The following is a 14894-nucleotide window of genomic DNA, read 5'->3' as shown; positions in this document are numbered from 1 at the left end:
ATGTGGTGTATACACACACACACACAATGGAACATAACTCAGCCATCAAAAAAATGAAATCTTGCCATTTGCACTGACGTGGATGCAACTAGAGGGTATTATGCTAAGCAAAATAAGTCAATCAGAGAAAGACAGTTTTATGATTTCACTCATTTGTGAAGTTTAAGAAACAAAACAGAGGAGCATAGGGGAAGGGTGGGAAAAATAAAACAAGACGAAATCAGAGAAGGAGATAAACCGTAAGAGACTCTTAATCATAGGAAACAAACTGAGAGAGGGGACCTGGGTGGCTCAGTTAGTTAAGCATCTGCCTTCTGCTCAGGTCATGATCCCAGGGTCCTGGAATTGAGCCCCTTGTTGGGGTCCCTGCTCAGTGGGGAGTGTGCTTGTCCCTCTCCCTCTGCCCCTCTCCCTAGCTCCTGCTCTATCTCAAACAAATAAATAAAATCTCAATAAAAAAAAAAGGAAACCAACTGAGGGTTGCTGGAGGGGAGAGGGGTGGGGGGATGGGGTAACTTGGTGATGGGTATTAGGGAGGGCATGTGATATAATAACCACTGGGTGTTATATACCCAGTGAATATGAATCACTGAACTCTACCTCTGAAACTAAGAACACACTATATGTTAAGTAACGGAAATTAAATTAAATTAAATTTTAAAAAAAAGGTCAACAAGGAATTTAAAAACGAACAAAACCAAAAAATGAACAGGCATTTTACAGAAGATACCCATATTCACCATAGAAATGCAAATTAAACTATATAAAAACTTTGTTTTTAACATACTAGATTGGCAGAGAGAAAAAAAACTTTGTAATACACCTATGTTTGGTGATGGTATGCAGAAATAGGCACTCTTATACATTGTAGGTGGAGTATAAATTGGCACAACCCCTTTAGGGAGGGCAATTTGACAATGTCTTTAGTAAAAATTACAAGTGTACATATGCTTTAATCCAGGGAATCTTCTCAAAATTTATCCCAAATACTTGTAAAAGTGCAAAATAATGCATGTACAAGGTTATTCATTAGTTATTTATAACAACAAGTGACTTTCAACAACCAATGGCCATCAATAAGAAACCAGTTAAATAGGGGTGCTTGGGTGGCTCAGTTGGTTGAACGTCTACCTTCGGCTCAGGTCATGATCCTGGAGTCCCAGGATTGAGCCCCACATCGGGTTCCCTGCTCAGCAGTGCGTCTGCTTCTCCCTCTGCCCCTCACCTTGCTTGTGTTCTCACTCACTCACTCGTTCTCTCAAATAAATAAATAAATAAATAATCTTGAAAGAAAGAAAGAAACGAAACCAGTTAAATAAATTACAGTATATCCATACAATGGAATTCTCTGCAGCCACTTAGAAAAAAAATGTACAAAAGACTAAATGTGTGTGTGCATACACACTGATAATGGGATATGATCTAAAAGTAGGGCAGTGTACATAAACAGCATATATACTACTAAGTGCACAGCATTGTTTTTAATGGATGGATGGATGATCGATCGATCTACCTATCTATCTATTTAGAAGATAAAAGGAACTAGTAATATTGGTTGTCTCCAAGGAGGGACACTGGATAGCTAGGGGATTGAGAGGATGTTTTATTTTGGAATAATTTTAGAGTTAGAGATTAGCATTGGTATATGACTATTAAACTCTAGGCTGTATTTAGATTTTACCAGTTTTTCCACTAATGTCATTTTTCTGTCTCAGGATCCAGTTAAGGATACCGCATTGCAATTAGCCACTGTGAATCCTTGGTCTCCTCTGGTCTGTGAAAGTTTCTGTCTTGTTTTTTATTACCTTGATATCCCAAAGAAGTACTTTATAGAATGTCCCTCAATTTGGGTGTGTTGGATGTTTTCCTTATGTTTAGACTAGAGACATGGGTTTTGAGAAGAATAACACAGAGGTGAAGTGCCCTTCTCGTCTTATCATATCATACCATACCAGGGGTACAAGATATTCAATAGGACTTACTTATTATTGGTGATTTTTACTCTGATTACTTGGTCAAGGTAGTGTCATCCGGGTCTCTGCACTATATTATTATTTTTCCTTTCTCATACTCTCTTCTTTGGAAGGGAGTCACTCAGCCCCACTTACACTCAAGGGGGAAGAAGTTAAGCTCCGCTTCCTAAAAAGAGGAGTATCTATATACCTACCTATATTATGTGGAATTATTCTGTAAGGAAGACTCATTTCTTCTCCCCATTTATTTATTCAGTCATTTATTTTACATCAGAATAGATTCATGTATATTTATTTTACACTTCAGGTTATAATCCAATACGAGGTTATTTTGCTGTTCAAATTGTTCTATCTTTGGCCATGGGGAGTTTTTTTAGGTTGTCTCTTGTCCCATCCTTTTATTATTTTTATGAAGTTTTATTGGAACACAGCCAGCCCATTATTGTTTGTTTGCTTTTTAAGTAATCTCTGCACCTAGTGTGGGGCTTGAACTCACGACCCCGAGATCAAGAGTCACATGCTCTACCAATTGAGCCAGCCAGGTGCCCCATCATTTTATTTTTTAAGTACTTTACTTTTTTAGCACTACAAAATACTACCATCTCATCCTGTAATTTCTTTGTCCCAGCTGTAGAATTTGCCTTTTCTCCAAGAAGCCTAGGTTCCTTTTATTGGAGAATGGTATTACAAACCAAGATCTGGGTGTGACTGTGCTTGTTGCTACTGGGGTACCACTGCTCCTAGGCCTTCCTTAGCAGAGAGAGCTGGGAAATATATGTATGTATTAACCTATGTTTACATACATATCTTTCATTATTTTTCTTTTCTTTTTTTTTTTTTTTAAGATTTTATTTATTTGAGAGAGAGAGAATGAGAGACAGAGAGCAGGAGAGGGAGGAGGGTCAGAGGGAGAAGCAGACTCCCTGTTGAGCAGGGAGCCCGATGTGGGACTCGATCCCGGGACTCCAGGATCATGACCTGAGCCGAAGGCAGTCGCTTAACCAACTGAGCCACCCAGGCGCCCTCTTTCATTATTTTTCTATCCATATATATTATAGTAAACATAAAATATTAAAGTCTCCAGCTCTAGTCCAGGACCACAGGGTCCATTCTCGCCTTCCTCCTTGCTTTTTTTTTTTTTCTTATTTGTAATTTGTTTCTCTGACAGTGAGAAATCTGGTTCCTATTATCTACCATTTATTAGTTTTTCAACCCTAGTATAGCTATAAATTACTTTCAGAATTGTCAATCTCTGTGAGAAACAGATTTAGAAGTAGAGTGCTGCAGCATTTGTCTTTAGACTTACAGTTTCCAGACAAAATACTGTTTTAGCGAGTCACTTAGATCAGCTCTCCCCACGCCTTTAGTGAGGACACATCATATACTAGTAATACAGTAGATTGATTTGTCACAGTCTGCATTCCACATTGAGATAGAAGGGAGGCTTTTCTGTGTATCCTTTTGTACCTTTTAAATGTTGTACCATGTAAATATATTACTTATTTTTTTAAAGATTTTATTTATTTATTCGAGAAAGAGAGAGAACATGCGAGCAAGAAAGTGAGAGAGAGCATGAGCAGGGAGCCTGATGCAGGCCTGATCCCAGGACCCCAGGATCATGACCTGAGCCGAAGGCAGACACTTAACCAACAGAGCCACCCAGGTGCCCCATATTACTTATTTTTTAAAATACACTTTTTAAAAAATATTTTATTTATTTATCTAATTGACAGAGAGAGAGACAGGCAGCATGAGAGGGAACACAAGCAGGGGGAGTGGGAGAGGGAGAAGCAGGCTTCCCACTGAGCAGGGAGCCCGATGCGGGGCTCGATCCCAGGACCCTAGGATCATGACCTGAGCCGAAGGCAGTCGCTTAACCAACTAAGCCACCCACGCGCCCCTAAAATACATTTTTAAAAAAGATTTTATTTATTTATTTGACAGAGAGAGACAGCGAGAGAGGGAACACAAGCAGGGGGAGTGGGAGAGGGAGAAGAAGGCTTCCGGCCAAGCAGGGAGCCCAATACAGGCTCAATCCCAGACCCTGGGATCATGACCTGAGCTGAAAGTAGACACTTAACGACTGAGCCACTCAGGCACCCCAAAATACATTTTTTTCTTAAGTAGGCTCCATGCCCAGTGTGGAGCCCAATGTGGGGCTTGAACTCAGGACCCTGAGATCAAGACATGAGTTGAGATCAAGAGTCAGACGCTTAACCGACTGAGCTACCCAGGCACCTGTTTAAAATACATTTTTAACAGCACAACAGTAATTCACATAGATCTATCAGGACCATCTTGGGATATATTCTCAAGGAAGAAACAGAGAGTAAAAGGTTAGCAATCTTCCTAAGGGCTTGACTAACATAGAGGAGTTCTAGCTCAATAAGGTGTGGCAATCAGGGAATTACTTCCAGCAGCCTGTTGTGGGTCCCCAACCCACCTAAATCTAAATGCTAGACCTAATATGTTAGCTCTCACCAACACGAGACGTTGGCTAGAGTGAAAGAGGCTTGAGAAAACTCCTAAACTTCCTGTTGTCCTTAAGTCTGTGGTCTCAGAACAAAGCTGTGAGCAGAACTGGGCAGAGGCTCACGCTGGTACTAGAGTAAGTCCAAATCGACTGAGAAAAGGAGTGCTCTAGTCAGGATTCATAGCTAGTGACTGGCACCAATTTAGACATCAGGCACTCTTAGCCCTGCTCGTGCCAGGGTGTGGAAGGCCCAGCTGCTGCCCCTGCTCCTGAGAAAGAGCCAAGGGAAAAAATGTGCAGGCTGTAGGGTGGGGGAAGGGAAAACAGCCAGACTAACAGGACAAACCAAGGAACTGACAGTGTTGGGCTCTGTACCCAATTCCTTAATGGCAACACTGAAGTGAACGGAGATACTCATTTCTGGGTTATACACTATAAAAGAGTATTGCACAATTTGGGAAGGTGGAAAAGCGTGCCTTTTTGGAACCTCTTGGCCAAAGCCCAGGAAACTCTGCTGAAAATCCTATCTAAACACTAAATTTCTGGGGCGCCTGGGTGGCTCAGTTGTTAAGCATCTGCCTTCGGCTCGGGTCATGATCCCACGGTCCTGGGATCAGGCCCCGCATCGGGCTCAGCAGGGAGCCTGCATCTCCCTCTGTGCTCTCTCTCTCTCTGACAAATAAATAAATAAAATCTTAAAAAAAAAGTCATATAATTTACATACAGTGAAATGCACAGATATTAACAGTACAACTTGATGAGTTTTAGCAAATATATACCCTGGATAATCAACACCCCAATCAAGATGTTAACTATTTTCATTGCTGGACAAAGTTACTAGTCAATTCCCTCTCCTACAGGTTGACTCAAATTTGATAAATAAAAAAGACTTCTTCACCATGAAGCATATAGTATTATGAAATGGCTGCTTTATAATTACAAATAAACACCCATTTGCATGTGATTCCTTGAATCCCTGTATATGGGTGAACCCTCCTGGCAGAGCCTTTTTGGTCTGCATACTTTTCACAAGGATCCTATCTTGAATTAATGCAGCTCAAACATAAAAGACAAAGTGAAGTATAAAAGTAATACAAAATTAGAAAAAAATGAAGACACGTTATTTATATTAGCTGTATAGCTGCCACACAATAATAAATGAGAGAAAGAAAGTGGTGAGTATGGTGACAAAAAAACTAGTATTTTGAGGATGTTTTCACAAAGGTAACTAAATCCAACATTTTATTCTAGTTCTGTTGAATCTACCTCAGAAATGTTTTATTCTTTTTTTTAAAGATTTATTTATTTGAGAGAGAGCATGCATGTGTGTGTGCAGGGGGGAGGGGCAAAGGGAGAGGGAAAGAGAGTCTCAAGCAGACTCTGCACTGAGCACAGAGCTCAAGGTGGGACTCAATCTCACGACCTGAGATCAGGACCTTGAGCTGAAAGGGAGTCAGACACTTAACCGACTGCACCACCCAGGTGCCTCAGAAATGTCTTTTAAATGACTCTTCCTTTTCATCCCTATAACCAGACTATATAGCAAGAGTCCTCTGCTTTTCGGTGTGCTAAAAAAATGTTCTGGAATTTTTAGATAGTGGTGATGGTTGTGGAACATCATGAATGTTAAAAGCCAATTAACTGTACACTTAAAATGGTTCAAGTGAATTTTTCCTCAGTTTTTTAAAAAGGCCTTTTAATTCATCCACATTCTATCTAGAATTACCTCCCTAAAATACACAAGTACTTCTCTGCCCACCAATCTCCTTTTGCTCCTTACTGCCTAAGACCTGACTCCTTGGCTTGATGTCCTTACAATTTAGCCCCCAAATCACCTCTAGCCTCACCTTTCATCATGACTCCTATCATTCAGTCAAGTCCCAACATATCAAGCTCTTCCATATTGTTACTCCTGTAAATGTTCGCTTGGTTTGAAATGCCTCCTTCCTGCCCTTGTCAAAATTCAATTCTTCAAGACCCAGCTCAAATGTCAACTCTTTTGTGAAGCCCTCCTTGATTCCCAAAATCAAATTACCCCCTTCTGTGTTTCTCCCTAATTCTTTAACAAAATCATCATGTGTACTTGTTTTTATTTATTCATTCAACATTTACTAAGCACCTATTATAAATCAGGTACTGGGTTAGGCCTGGAGACAGAAATATAGACAGGGAGCTCTAAGGAGCCCTGTCTGTTGGGGCAGAAAGACATTTAAAACAATCACAGCGTTAACAAGCTCAGTGTTACCATAGTGATATAAACAGAGACTTAGTTAGCATAAGAAAGGAGTAAAATTCCTGGGTTATGAACCATCCATCACTAACTTTAAGTGATTCATTCTCTTAACACTGTAAGTTCTCCCAAACAACAAATACCTGAATATCTGGAAGTACTGTTAATTATGCACTTGGACTCCTGGGATAAAAGAAGCTAGTAAGTAGTTAATTTTCCTAAAGGTAGTCTCACTGGCATTAAGGAAAAACAAGCGTTAAGTTCCTTTCCCTACATAAGTAGACCTAAGTTTTTCCAGCGTGTCCAAGATATACTCTCTAAAAATGGACCTACCAGCACCTCCTAACTACCCACACTTCCCTCAGCAGGGCACCAGTTCATGTGGAACACTGAGGAGTCATCAAAGAAGTATTTATATGAGACTGGCAGAATGCACAATCAGACCTCTGTCTGACCGAGTTGCAGCCTCTTGAGAATCTGGAGGAGCAGCCAATGGAGGAAGGGCAAAGGACGTGAAGGAGCAGGAAAGAGAAAAATCCCAAACAGGACTCCGTTCTAATCAAGCTTTCAAAATGCCTTTTCTGCTGAGGATGCTACAGACATTTCACAGAACTGTTTTATCGTTGTTTAACAATCTTACGGTTTCAGGAACAGTGGTTCCCACTAAAGTGGGAAAATACAATAAAGACCAAAACGAAGGAAACCCCAAATAACTGAAAGGAAGAAAATTTATATCCCTCAACATGTCCAAACCTCACACTCTTCAAAATCAGTTCCTTCCCAACCTCCATTTTTGGACAAAGAAACTTCTCTTTTGCTCATCCTCAGTCTCAAAAGCTTGGGGTCATCTTGGAGTCCTCCTTCTCCTTCAAGCCCTGTAACTAGTTAGGCCTCAAATTCCACAGATTCTTCCTTTAACATCTCTCATTCCATTCACTTACATAGTTTTTTACTGTATACTTACTTATGCTAGTCTCCAGGAGACTCGGGTGGTAGGCATAGGATAGGATGTGGAGAGAGATACAGAAATAGCTACAACACAAGTCCTCTAATAAGTGAGGGGTTATGAACAAGTCTGCCTAATAAGTGCTAATAAATGAGTGGTTGAGAAATAAATACCACAAAGATTTTGAAGTGGGAGATGATGTCTGGCTGGAGTAATCAGGAAACACTTGGGGGGCAGGCAGTGAGCACTCAAGCTGGGCCTTGAATCTGAGGTCTAACTTTGACGAGATGGAGCTAGTGAAAGGAACTGGGAAGGAAAGCACTCAGGGAATAGCAAATCCAGGCAGCCGCCTGCCACTAAAGGTCCAGGAGGGGACTGGTAAGAATAAGGGCTGGGCCAGGTAGTGGCAACCTTTGAATGCCAGGATGAAAAGTCTTTAACCCTGGGGCGCCTGGATGGCTCAGTCAGTTAAGCGTCTCTTTGTTTTGGCTCAGGTCATGATCTCGGGGTCCTGGGATCGGGGCTCCGTGCTCAGTGCAGAGTCTGTTTGTCTCTCTCCCTCTGCCCCTCCCCCTACTCTCTCTCTCTGGAATAAATAAAATCTTTTTTTTTTTTGATAATTTATTTATTTATTTGACAGAGAGATAGAGCCAGAGAGCACAAGTGGGGGGAGAAGGGGAATGGCAGAGGAAGAAGCAGGCACCCCTAAATAAAATCTTAAAAAAAAAGGGAGCACCTCGGTGGCTCAGTTGTTCAAGCATCTGCCTTCAGCCCAAGTCATGATCCCAGAGTCCTAGGATCGGGCCGCATCAGGCTCCCTGCTCAGCGGGAAACCTGTTTCTCCTTCCCCCTCAGCCTGCCACTCCACCTGCTTCTGCGCACTCTCTGTCAAATAAAATTTTTTTAAAAACTTTAACCCTTAGCCTACCGGGTCATTTCTCTTCCGTCATTTGTACCTTTACATCTGACACCTACTTTCTTCAGGAACTCCAATGCAAAGGTACAAAACAAAGTTGGTCATAGCTGCCTGTGATTACAGGGTGTTCCTTCTGCATTTATAATTTGTAGGACAGGCTGCTGCTGTGAGTGGCTGAATAGAAAGCTGGTCCCTTTAGTGCTAACAGAACTAGACTCAGGCTGGATTAGAAAGCACATCTTATTCTGGGAATGCTTCAAAATTCCGTCAGCCTTCAAAATCTTAACTAGGGCTGTCATCTCAGATTGAGAATATCAATTTAATCCTTCTCAAATTCGCTTTCATTATATGACTCCCTTGCTCAAGGATCTATAATGATTTCTATTACCTACAATAGGTCATTCAAATCCCTCTGCCTGGAATCCAAGGTTATGCATAATCCAACCCCACCAAACCTTTTCAACTTTATGTTACTACCAACCCCCTTTCCTAGTCAGGAGGGCTAAATTACAACAGGGCTAGTGTTACAGTCTTAGTTGAGCTGAGTTAAATTTAAACTAGACAATAGTTTAGGCCATTTTTTTCAGGCATAAAAAATATAAATTTTACAAAGGTATTTATAAGAACTTGGCCGTCCTTATCCATGCTATCTTCTCATGTGTTTTGAATTTGAAAAATCCAAAATTACTGTGTTCATAATGTATAAATGTGAAAGAATAGTTACAAATGGCACTGCTGTAACAGCAGGGGGTAGGCATATGCATTTTTCAAAATCAGTGAACATTACACTTAAGATTGTACACTTCATTGAATATAAATTGTACACCAAAATAAACTATAAACAAACTCTAGTTAATAATATGCCTACCAAAGTATTTAGGAGGATGTGTACTGATATCTGCAATTTAAATAGATGGAAAGATACCCGATAAAGCAAGTTATATTAAAATGTTAATGAAAAAAATAAGTAAATAAAATGTTAATGGTAGTTTAGGTGGTGTGTGCGGGTGTGCCTGTTATGAAATTCTCCGCTGTATGTTTGAAATTTTTCATAATAAAACATTGGGGAAAATGGCATTGATAACATACTATACTTTATAAAGCTGTAAGAAGTTAAAATTTGGAGGAATGACAGCAACAGGCTTTTGCTCTTTGATGCTTCCTTGCCACCTTGCACATACCCCATATAGCCCCTTTTAAAAAGGTGTGGTAATACTGTTTGCATGGTTGTCTTTCCCACCACAGTATAAGTTCCTGGTGGGCACAGATCTAGCCTAATCTGTATTTATATTTTCATTGCTTTGTATCCTGTTTGGAGAATAACATGTGTTCAATAATGGTGGGATGACTGAATGAAAGCGGAATTGCTAAGGACCAAAGTATTATACTTTCTCACAGATTCACCTTATCCATTTCTCACATATTCTAAAATATGTTAGGGGCACCTAGGTGGCTCAGTCGTTAAGCGTCTGCCTTCTGCTCAGGTCATGATCCCAGTGTCCTGGGATGAGCAACCATATCGGGCTCCCTGCTCAGCGGGAAGCCTGCTTCTCCCTCCCCCACTCCCCCTGCTTGTGTTCCCTCTCTCGCTGTGTGTCTCTCTCTGTCAAATAAATAAATAAAATTAAAAATAAATAAATAAATAAAATATGTTCAATTTTCAAGAGAAATGTCTTTTACTTTTTCCCAAGCACGCAAAATTTCCAAAAATAGACAAAGCTCATTTGTATTGACGAGGTAATTTGGTATTCTATTACTTAAGTCTGAAGGCCTCCTAACACCCAACTTTTTAGATTTTTTTTTTCCCTAAAAGAGTGAAGTCTCTTACTCCTAAGGAAATCTGGAATTTGTTTTATTCAAATTTTGATTAAGCTGATCTTAGATAAGAGATCCCTGAACTGGTCAAAAGCAGGAAACTGGAGATCTGGGGAAAAGATAAAAACAAACACCACATAAAAAAGTCATGAAGCAAATTAATTAAGAACTTAACCAAGAAACGGAGATAAAGTCTTAAGGAGCATACCGGAACGTCTCAAACTCCCCCCCCCCCACCCCCGCCCCGGCTTCTCCCCTCCTCTCTCCTATGACAGCCAGTCAGAGATCGCGCCGCTCGGCCACTCCCAACATGCCACGCGACTAGAGCTGAGGCCGCCGAAGATGCTGCTTCTCACGTCAACCTCCGCCAAACAACGTGGTTTAGCGGCGGGAGTACCAGATTTTGGACTGGAGGACCTGGGTCTGAGCCCCAGCTAACCCCCTCTGCCTGATGTGCGAGTCTCTTGGCCTCTCCGGGCTTCAGTTTCCTCATCTGTGACTCGGTAATGATTCTCTAACCCCAGCTGGAGCACAGAGTGACTATCTACTAAGATGAGGGGCATAAAGGCGCTTTAAGGAAGATGCAAGCGACTCTCAATTTGTTACGGCTCTTAAGCACGCAGTGCTCACAACCAGCCCCAGACCAATCTCTCAAAGTCACCGCTGTCCCTCACTCCCTTCCCGCCCGGCGGCTCTACTGAGGCCGCTCCCTCTTGTCGACCCCATGCGGAAGCCGCGCGGCGCCGTCTGCCGTACCTGCAGCCACTTGGTCAGCGGGGCCCTCCTGCTGACCCATGACGAAGTCGTGCACGAGGCCCCACAGTGCGCCCGTAGGCGCCACCGCCTCCAGAGCGGCGGCGGCGGCCATGACGCGAACCAGAGACCGTGGGAGGGGAAGTGGGTGGTGGCACGGGACGGGCCTCTAAGCGCACGCGCCTCCTGAGCCAATTGCCTGGCGAAGGTTAAAGAGGCGGGGCGCTCCCTGGATCACGTGCCTGCCGGCTCCTGGGAGGGATGGGACGGTCCCTTCCTGAGGGGCGGGGCTTGGAGTCGGGGCGGTGGCGCGGGCAAGGAAGGCGGCTGCGAAGCACGCAGCCGGGGGCCATTGAGGGCGAATAATTCCCGGCCCGGCTCCCGGGGAGACGGGTGGCGGGGCGGATACCTGGCTGGGTGGGGCCAAGGGGCGGTACACACCCTGGGGGAAGCCAATGAGAAAATCAGGCCCGGCCCGAGGGGGCGGTGCCGTCGGTCACATGCGCACCTGGGGCGGGCGGTGGCGGAGGCGCGGGCACCCCGAGCCGGCGGCAGGGAGCGGGGCCGGGCTGGGGCGGGGTTAGGCAGGTGAGTGACAGGCTCCGGGGGGCCGGCCCCAGCTGGGAGCCCCGGGCGAGCAGGGAGTAGCTGCGAAGGTGCCCGCCCCCTCTCTCCGCCCCTCCCGCGGAGCTGGTCTCCGGCCGGGCACCGTCGCGGGCCCCCCTGGCCCGGCCACCTGGGACTGTGCTGGGGAATCGGCCACCTCCCTCACTCCCCTCGCCCGCAAAGTTTGTGGCGAAGCCGGCGCCCGGGTAGAGCGCGCCCCCGGGGGGAGATCGAGGAGCGCCCGATGCGGGGAGGCAGGAGCCGTTGACCCGGGACGTCGCCGTCCGGGGCAGAAGCGCGGAGCAGCCGACAAGCCCGCCGCCTCCGGTGCATGGGGCCCGGCTGAAGAGCCAGCATGGGCAACTGCGTGGGGAGACAGCGCCGGGAGAGGCCGGCCGCCCCGGGACACCCCCGCAAGCGAGCAGGTAACGACGAGGAAGGGAGCAGGGCCACGGGCGCCTCGCCAGTTGTCCCCCTCCTCGCCCGAGCGCTGGGCTTCCCAAGCGACCTCCCACGGCTCCTGGCGCCTGGGTTTCCCAGATGGCTGCTCCGGAGCCAGACGGGGGCCCGCTCTCCAGCCCTGGTGGCCGGGGGAGCCGAGTTGGGGCAACTGCGAGCACTGACCCGGCTGCGAGCCCAACTCGCTCCAACTGGGAAGCTCCGAGTGGGGGTGGGGGTGGGGGCAGGAAATGTTTGCAGACCGCAGTGGGGCCGGCTGAGGGGAGGGGGGCCCGGGATGGGGGCGCCGCTGGCCTGGCAGCCGGGTCGGGGTCGGAGGCTGGCCCGTCGGGGCACGGCGCGGGCGGCCAGTCGTCCCCAGAACTCGGAGCGAGCGAGAACTGTCGCTCTCCCAGAGACTGCCTCTGTCATTATCGGGCTGCAGATCCTGTCTGCCGGAATCCAACTGGCAAAAGCAGCGCAGGACTCTGGGAAAGAAATATTTATTTTTCCCGCAGGGCTTTTTAGAGCCTCCCGGCTGTCTGAAGTCTAGAAAAGGTGGGGTGTGGAGTGGGAATCGCGCTCGGGTTTGTTGGGATCCTTCCCAGCCTTGGGGATGGGATCTACTCCCTGGTGATCCGCGAGGGCCGGGCAGCGCCTTCTTACTTTCTTGGTGCACTCCTATACTGGCGCTTCGCCCTGGGAAGAGGTCTGGCGTTCATTTCCCCGGGTCTTGTACTCACTTCCTTCTCTGAGGGTGTTGCAAGGACCTTCTGAGAATGATAAAAATCGTATACTTTAGAGTTGAAAGGGACCTTCAAAACTTGTCTGGAGTCTAGATAGACCTAACTCCTCCTGTCTGTGTAGAAGCCCAGATCCAGAGAGGTTGAACAACTTGCCCAAAGCCACACAGCTAGTTAGTAGTGCAGCTGGGGCTAGAGAGCAGTCTCCTCTTCCACCCAATTGCTACCGATCCCTTTATGTATGAGGAGCCACAGGCATAGTTGTTAATGAAGTGGAAACTAGTTGGAATTTCCTGTGCCCTTTGACACCGAAGGTGTGTTGCTTGGGTTGTGGAAACTGGGAAGGAAGATGAGGGGAAATGTGGGGGAAGCAGAGAAGGATGTCTGTGTGGTGGACAGGATGACTTGTGGAAGAAGAAACATGTTTTTCTGGAGGTGGAGGGACGAGGTAAATTTAACATTGACTGGCCATTCTGACTGAGGGCTTTCTTTCTTTCATTCATTCATTTATTCAATGAATATTTATTATTTATGTGCTCAGTCCACATGATTGATTTTGTAGCATTTTTCACTGGTGACAACCCTCTCATACTTGAAACTATCCCCCCTTCCCTTCTCCAAGTTAGATTATCCTGGTTTTTTTTTTTCTCTGATCATTGCGGCTCACTATCACATCACCTCCTAGGTGTGGACACACCCATGGTTCAGTTTGACCTTTTTTTTTTTTTCCTCTCATACGCCCTCGCAGAGAAATTATATTCAGTCCCACAACTCTGTCCCCTGGGAAGACCCGTATACTGTATCTTCAACTATTACCTGTCAGACTCCACACTCGTATTAGTAAATGCCCACTGGACACACTGATGTAGTTATCCTTAGATTCAACACTTCTAAAACCAAGCTCTTCATCTCTCCCCTCAGCCAGCTCCCCTTACTCTTCCATTCTTGCAGCTGCCTGACTTAGTACTTTGGAGATGTCTCTCTGCTGACTTTCTCTGCCTCCCAGCCAGTCAGCCACTGGGATCTGCTGGTTCTTCCTTGGGAAGTTGTACAAACCTGCCCCTTCCACTCTGCTTCACGCCCTAGTCATCTCAAGTCCAACCCACCTCCCAGGCTGAAGGTAGTTCCCCACCAAAGGCAAGTTCATCTTCAGCCATTCATCCGATGCCTGCACACTGTACCCTGCCTCCAGAAGATGTTTGTTAAATTAACCTGTTTTGAACCCTATAATTCTATGTTTAGGATTTTTTTTTTATTTTTTATTTTACAGAAAGTACTTTTTAAAGTAAATTCTATACCCAGCGTGAGGCTCGAACTCATAACTGCAAGATCAATAGTTGCATGCTCTACTGACTGAGCCAGCCACGTTCCCCTGTTTAGAAATCTTTTTGCACCTTTCCACTTCTGTAAGAACTTTAACTTTCAAGGCTGTTCAATTTGGTCTAGTCCTTTTTTAAGGCGTGATTTCTTTCTCTTCCCTGAATTAAGGCCACCAGTGTTTGCTCATTGCCATTTCCCCATTCTTATCAAGAGCCTTTCTTCCTTTCAAGGTTTGCCTCAAATCCCGTATCTTTCTAGAAGCACCTCGCCTGACAATTCTAACTCCCCCCTTCTGAGAACTCCTGTAGACACATTATGCCACTTACTTAACAATTATCCACTCCATATTATTAGTCATTTCTTTGATGTTTATAGTCTTGTATCAGCAACTATCCTGCAAGCCTTGAAGACCTGGGTTCTGTCTTATCCCTGTGTGTCTGTCTCTCAAACTCACTCATATAGCTATACACATACACACATGCTCATGTACACACACACACTCAGCACTTAACCACAATGACTTGTACAGAGGAAACACTCAATATTTGTTGATTTTAGAATGTTAACCTGACTATATCCTAGCATCTGAATTTTTCATGTAAACATTTTACTGAAGTATATATCTGCATTTTTTTACCTGCTAGTGTATTATTTTTTCAATTCTGTAGGCCCCCCATGAAT

At 45.0% G+C, this 14894-nt stretch overlaps 2 protein-coding genes across 2 annotated transcripts in view; one reads left to right on the top strand and one right to left on the bottom strand.

Annotated features, from left to right (window-relative positions):
• MMS19 (MMS19 cytosolic iron-sulfur assembly component) overlaps positions 1-11277 on the bottom strand; it is a 32835-nt gene extending 21558 nt beyond the window's left edge. The window contains exon 1 of the mRNA XM_081823671.1: positions 11110-11277. Coding sequence (XP_081679797.1) covers positions 11110-11221 — 112 coding nt within the window. The 5' untranslated portion in view covers positions 11222-11277. The remainder of the gene's footprint in view (positions 1-11109) is intronic.
• Positions 11278-11676: 399 nt separating this feature from the next.
• UBTD1 (ubiquitin domain containing 1) overlaps positions 11677-14894 on the top strand; it is a 54471-nt gene continuing 51253 nt past the window's right edge. The window contains exon 1 of the mRNA XM_081823698.1: positions 11677-12137. Within this exon, the coding sequence (XP_081679824.1) occupies positions 12068-12137 (70 nt within the window). The 5' untranslated portion in view covers positions 11677-12067. The remainder of the gene's footprint in view (positions 12138-14894) is intronic.

The sequence above is a fragment of the Leptonychotes weddellii genome, chromosome 6, assembly GCF_054177405.1.
Source record: "Leptonychotes weddellii isolate Sample4059 chromosome 6, ASM5417740v2, whole genome shotgun sequence".
In the NCBI taxonomy this organism is placed as follows: domain Eukaryota; kingdom Metazoa; phylum Chordata; class Mammalia; order Carnivora; family Phocidae; genus Leptonychotes; species Leptonychotes weddellii.
Note: the sequence above shows the minus strand (reverse complement) of the source record. Positions and strands in the feature narration are given on the sequence as shown.